Source organism: Adiantum capillus-veneris, chromosome 2 (assembly GCF_014529385.1).
Source record: "Adiantum capillus-veneris isolate H3 chromosome 2, ASM1452938v2, whole genome shotgun sequence".
In the NCBI taxonomy this organism is placed as follows: domain Eukaryota; kingdom Viridiplantae; phylum Streptophyta; class Polypodiopsida; order Polypodiales; family Pteridaceae; genus Adiantum; species Adiantum capillus-veneris.
In genome coordinates, this window is record NC_140932.1 from 95,278,444 (window position 1) to 95,285,250 (window position 6,807).

Below are 6,807 nucleotides of genomic sequence, written 5' to 3' on the forward strand. Positions count from 1 at the left end.
CCCATTTTGAGCCTCCCATTTTGTAGTAGGAAAACCGCTTGGGAACATCAAATCAATGCATTTTTTGCACTTGATGATTATGAGGTCAGTGGCATATCCAATTTTTTATCACGAGGAAGGTAGGAGAGCATCATGCACGCGACCTAACCCTATGTTGAGTGGTGGACTCAAGTTGCAACGACCCTGTACCTAGTAATAGGAAAACCATTGTATAAAGAGGTGTGTGTGTGTGTGTGTGTGTGAGAGAGAGAGAGAGAGAGAGAGAGAGAGAGAGAGAGAGAGAGAGAGAGAGAGAGATTAATGAGGACTAGATATTTTTTGAGAATTGATGACTTAGAAATCAGGGAGTATGGGTCTTTCACTTTTAATGAAACATGGAACATTTTTTTTGAAATCAAATTTAAAACTCCCTCTCTCTCTCTCTCTCTCTCTCTCTCTCTCTCTCTCTCTCTCTCTCTATAGCACCTTTCCAAGGCTCAAATCAAAATATGGCTACTCCAAATTGTCATAGGAAGTCAGTGATGGGAAAAAATGTGTCTCAGCTTAATACCGTGTCGTTTTCAATTTAAAAAATGCCGATGAGAAATTATGTCCTAAAATAAAGAAAGATAGTGCAAAAACCCAAAAAAATAATGTAATTTTGTAAAATTCTATCTTGGCAAAATCAAGGATAGGAATTTTGTATGTTTTAAAAAACGTTTTTTCTCGAACACTACAGGAAGTCTTGAAGCCTTGAAGCCGGCTAAAGGTGGAGGATTTTAGTGTAAAAACTGGTATAACCCCTAAAAACTAGTAAAAATCGACCGCAGGGGTAGAAGTAATGTTCGAGAAAATGTGAACTTAATATCGTGCCATTTTCGATTTAAAAAATGCTGATTGAGGGCAAGCGCAAAGGGAGAAATTATGCCCTGAAATAGAGAAAACTAGTGTCGAAATAGTGTAAAAAATCATAAAAATAACTTAGTTTTTAAAAAATTTCTCTCAACAAAAGCTATTTTCCTGAACGTTGTGTAGTGTGGCGTACCCCTAGTGTTCGAAAAATGTGTCTTGATTTAATATTGTGTCATTTTCAATTTCAAAAATGCCGGTTGAGGGCCAAGCAATGCTAAAAAAAAACCTAGGTTTAGTGTAATCAGACCTACAAATATTTACCTCTAAATTTTATATTTAAAGGTGAGAAAACGTACAAAATTTTGAAAAAATTAGTGTAATTTGGTGTAAACCCCTTCAAATTTTGTCAATTTACATCTGTTGTTTCATAGATGTAGGTTTGCCAAGTTTTTGGGGAAAAAAAAAGTTCGAGCACTGGGGCGAAGGACAAAGGGAGAAATTCCGCTCCAAAATAGAGTAAAAACCCACAAAATAAACCTAATTTTCTAAAATTTCCTGAAGGAAAGGAATTTTGTATGTTTCCCATAAAATGATTTTTTTCGACCGCTGTACGGTACCCGTTACTGTATCCTGCAAACGATGCCGCGGCCCTGCTATTTTTGCGCAGCTCACAGAGAGTGCCCTACGACTCGCAGCTCGGGAGTCGGAGAGGAAGGAAATACTCTCAGCCTTTAACACTTGAGGACTTTTGCAAGCTTCTAGGATAGTGACGGTAGCCGTGTGCAGAATACGGTGTTCAATTCGAATCTTCCAGTAATTAGTAGCTTTGACCTTCCATGGAAACCTGCGCAGGTCTCTCTCTCTCTCACTAATGCAAACTTGCAGCCAAGCCGCCAAAGTTGTCTCTCTCTGTCCCCAAAACCCTTGCGCAAACTCTCTCTCTTTCTCTCTCTCTCTCAGGTTCTACTGTTCTCTGCCTTGCGCAGGTTCTACTCTCTCTCTCTCTCTCTCTCTCTCTCTCTCTCTCTCTTTGTGTGTGTGTGTGTGTGTGTGTGATTTGTGCAGGTATCGTTCTACAAGGTGATCCGTTAACATTTTGAGGGCATTACAAGCCTCTAATTTTGAGGGCATTCCAAGCCTCCAAGGCCTTGCGCCGGTTGCAAGGTTGCAGGTTCTCTCTCTCTCTCTCTCTCTCTCTCTCTCTCTCTCTCTCTCTCTCTCTCACACACACACACACACACACACACACACACACACGCACACACACACACACACACACACACACACACACACAGGCATTAAGCCATGCACATGTTGCTCCTCTCAGGCTTATGCACAGTATCGCTCGCTCTCTCTCTCTCTCTCTCTCTCACACACACACACACACACACACAGACAGATTCTCTCATGCTAACACACACACAAATCCAATTAGGTGAATCAAACAATGACATCAACATGTCCCCCTATTAATGGCGCCTAAAATTTACATGAATGTTTTGCTAAGACCATAAATCGGGTCGTTTTCAAACTCTCTCTCTCTCTCTCTCTCTCTCTCTCTCTCTCTCAACCATCCGTGACACAAGATGGGGAGCCTTAATCGAACCAATTTGACAATGGAGAAACTCAAAAGAGAGAGATATCGATAGACACTTCACAAGCTATTGCTTTGTCCACATACAAGAGCTGTTTTCGAACTCTTCTCTCCCTCTCTGGCTTTCTTTCATGCTTGCAAATACACACACAAACAAACATAGCATGTGTTAGTTTTGTGTAAACAACCCTACATAATATTGATTAAGCTTTCCTAATTTTTTTCAAGGTTGTGCAGTAGCTATCTCCCTCCGGCCAACATGTGAAATAGATTGTTCTATCAAAGGTATCATTTCAAACTTAACTAATCAAAGTAAATAAACAAAGTTTGAATACAAATGAAGAGAAGGTGATGACATACCTTCAATATTGATGTTGGATCCCTCCATGTTTGTTTGAAAGCATGCTTCGTGCGTCATTCGTAGTTGCTTGGTCCGAGTTAAGAACATGAGTTGTTACTAGCCTAAAAATGCGAAGGCGTTTAACTTACTCCATCAAAGGGTTTAACTTACTCCATCAAAGGGTCAAAGGTATTTGTCTTCATCTATAGTTTTTCTTTATTTTGATCATGTGAAAGCATAGATTCATATTGTTTGTCTTCATGTAACAAGTATAAGTTTCTAGAAAACCATAACACAAAATTTGACCTTATGGACAAATTTTTGTACGATGTGATGATTCGATTATTATGTGTGGAGAAAAGTGTGCCTTAGCTTTAACCTTGAGCTGGTTGAAAAACCAAATCAACGGGTTGAAAAGCGGGGGCAAATCCAAAAATAGAATCAACATATAATTTTTTTTTGCTATTTTTAAATTTTCCTCTTTGAATCTATCCTAAAGGGAATTTTGTACCTATTGAGCTATACTTGATTCCAAAAAGCATCACACATTTCATATGAAAATGTTTGACCATGTGTTCAAAACAAATCCCATTGTGTGAGTGACCATGCGATCTTGTCCACACAAATTTGAATATTTTCCATATTGAAGAATTTTACATACAGTGTGGGCCAAAAACGAAGACTTTTGGTGAAAGAAACTAGAGAAGAATCCTATTTCAAGATCTAGGATGTTTTACTCATATGGATAAATCTATTCAAGGTTTGATTGCAAAACATTCATTTGTAAGCCAGACTTTTCCATCATGACAAAACAACAAAACTTGTGATTAAAATAAGCTTTAAGGGGGGGGGGGGGGGGGGGGGGGGGGGGAGCATAATTTAGTGTCTACAATTTGTAAGCTAAGTTCACCTCTGTCCAATACCACCAAGTAGTTTAATAGAAGAATATATTCAACATCAAAGATTTTATCCATGTGGACAAATCTCACACTTTGCTCCCTCTCCTTCCATTGAGTTATGTCCATGTCTTTCTCGTTCTCCCCGTAACTCTCTCTCTCTTCTCTCTCTCTCTCTCTCACACACACACACACAAAGTAGTATAGTATCATAACATAATAATGTCCAAGGTTATTACCATGTGGACAAATTTTATTGCCTATTCTCTATCTCCCTCTCTCGCTCAATCCTTGAGTTTTGTCTACATGGTCAAAACTCTTTCTCCCTCCAATTTATCTCTCTCTCTCTCTCTCTCTCTCTCTCTCTCTTCCTTTCTCCCTCTATCCTTGAGTTTTGGCCACATTGTTAAAACTCTCTCTCTTCCTTTCTCCCTATCCCCCTTTGTCCACAAGGTCAAAGCTCTCTCCCCCCCTTTGTCTTTAGAGAGAGGCCTTGTACAAATGTTAATAACATCTCTCTTTCCATCCCCATGTTTTGTCAACATGGTCAAAACTCTCTCTCTCTCTCTCTCTCTCTCTCTCTCTCTCTCTCTCTCTCTCTATCAGTCCCTCTTTGTGGCCACTAGCCCTCCATCCACTCTAGTATTAGATTTCTTATTGATTTGTCATTCTCTCATGGTTTTGTCCACATGGTCAAAACTCTATGTGTGTGTGTGTGTGTGTGTGTACCTCCATACATCCCTAAGTTTTTCCACATGGTCAAAACTCTATCACCCACCTCTTAGTTTTACCAATGGCCTCCTCCACCTCCTCACTCTTTGTCTGTCTCATCCCTCACTTTTGGCCACATGGTCAAAAGTTTTGTAAGAAAGTTTTTGCACTATCTCTTAGTGAGTATGCTTTTTTCCACTTACTCAAACCTATGTGAATGAATTTGGTCATTTCAAACATTCTCTCTCCCCCTTTCTCCCTCTCTCCCTTGTCTCCGGAGAATCTCAAGCAGAAAGACCTAGAAAGAAGGGAAGACAAGCATCACCGGGTACCTTTCGTTGCTTGATGGGGCTAAAGGATGGAGAGATTAATAGGTTGCAAAACAAACTCAATGAAGGAAAAATCTTATTTCTTAGAAAAAAGTGGCATAAGGAAGATCTTATAGATATGGAAACAAGGGCAAAGCAGTTAAAGCAAGACAGGGTGCTAAAGGAAGAGTTGGTCACACTTTTCAATGCATCAAAATCAACCAACAACAATGTCTTGAAAACATGGGAGGAGCTAGTTAATGACTACAATATAATAGAGGATGTTTACTCAATAATTGTAGGTTTTTGTAGTGATTGGTTGTCAAAAAAACTAGCACATAAGGCTGATCCAGGTCCACTACCCAATGGTGCAAGAGACATAGTGAATTTATTTTCTGGAAGAAAGGAGATCCCTAAATCTTCTAGCACCTTTCCTTGGTCAGTGTATGTTGTTGGGTATGATTTAGAAGCCCTTGATCTAATATATAATGTGTACAAAGATCCAATTACCATTGGTGTAGCTATCTTGGATGTTGCACATGGAGTAGAAGGAATCAATTGGGATTCCCCCAAGTAGTAGAGCTTGTCTCCTATTTGCTAAGGATGACTTGTGAGCCTAAACAATTCATCCTACTATCTTTTCTTACTCGAAGGCAAATGGCTGCTTTGGAGGATGGTCATCTACACATGAGCATAAAGTTCCAGATGCTTGTTGGTAGCAGTGATTTCTTGCCTTTAGCCAACAATTTTGCTTCTGGAGCCATAGACACATTTGTGGTGTTAACATTAGTGAGCATGAGCAAAAATTTTGTCAACCTTGATCGCTATGTCAACAATACAAACAAGCCCCTAGTATGGGGCAATGCACACATTGAAGTGGAGGGGACTGACAAAGATCTTGATGACGAGCAACAAGTGGCCAAAGCAATAGTGAGAAGGAAGAAGCAAGTTATCAACAAAATTGTGAAGGCATTCAAAGACCAGCATGAGGTTGTCCTTGATGTGTTTGCAAGTGGTCTTGCATCAAAGGCTGCACTCTTTAGTCGAAGAAAAACCATCACGATAGTTTGCAACTCGCAAGAGCAACGTGAAGTTGATGGAATTTGTTCTAGAGCACATGAAAAGGCTGAAGAAAAGTCTCATCCAAAAGACACCAAACAAGATGAACCACAAGTTCCTTAGCTACCATAGGAAGGTCTAGAGGAATCTAATCAAGATGTCATGGGCCTTATCATGAAAGAGAAAATGAAGGCCACTTCAAGTGTTTTGTACCTTGATTGCACTATAATTTTTTGAATTGCGACATGTCTACGTACTCTTTTTCCTTGTACTTTTGGGAGTGATAAAGCCTATGTACTACTTGTTACTATGAAAGTGTTTTCCATATCTCTTTGTCTCCCCCTCCGTCATTCAATTTTGTTCATGGCTCTCTCTCTCTCTCTCTCTCTCTCTCTCTCGCATTTTTGTCCACATGGTCAAAACATCAGTGAGGTTATCTCTCCTAGTGCTCTTCACTCTCCCTAAGTAAGCTCTCTCTCTCTCTCTCTCTCTCTCTCTCATTTTTGTCCACATGGTCAAAACATTAGAGAGGTTATCTTTCCTAGTGCTCTTCACTATCCCTAAGTAAGCTCTCTCTCTCTCTCTCTCTCTCTCTCTCTCTCTCTCTCCCCCCCTTTGGGTACCTCCCTCTCAATCCCTCATTTTTGTCCACATGGTCAAAACATTAGTGAGGTTATCTCTCCTAGTGCTCTTCACTCTCCCTAAGTAAGATCTCTCTCTCTCTCTCTCTCTCTCTCTCTCTCTCTCTCTCTCTCTCTCTCAGTTATGTCCACATGGTGAAAAATTTGGTGAGAATGTCTCTCCTAGTTTTTGCTAAGTGACTAAGTTTTACAAAGCCTCAATGATTACATTTGGTGCTCTCTCTCTCTCTCTCTCTCTCTCTCTCTCTTGCTCTCTCTCTCTCTCTACCCTAAGTTGTGTTCACATGGTCAAAAGTGCAGTGAGGATGTTCCTCCTCAATCCACCTACATGAATAAGATCAATTCTCTCTCTCCCTCTCTACTCTCTCTCTCTCTCTCCCTCTCTCTCTCTCTCTCTCTCTCTCTCTCTCTCTCTCGTCCACATGGT

General features: G+C 40.2%; 1 protein-coding gene across 1 annotated transcript; it reads left to right on the forward strand.

The window, feature by feature from the left end:
* Positions 1 to 4,717: 4,717 nt before the first annotated feature.
* LOC147463229 (uncharacterized) lies at positions 4,718 to 5,257 on the forward strand. Its single transcript, XM_086495809.1, has one exon. It carries the CDS (start codon positions 4,718 to 4,720, stop codon positions 5,255 to 5,257), a length of 540 nt encoding a protein of 179 aa, XP_086351935.1.
* Positions 5,258 to 6,807: the final 1,550 nt, after the last annotated feature.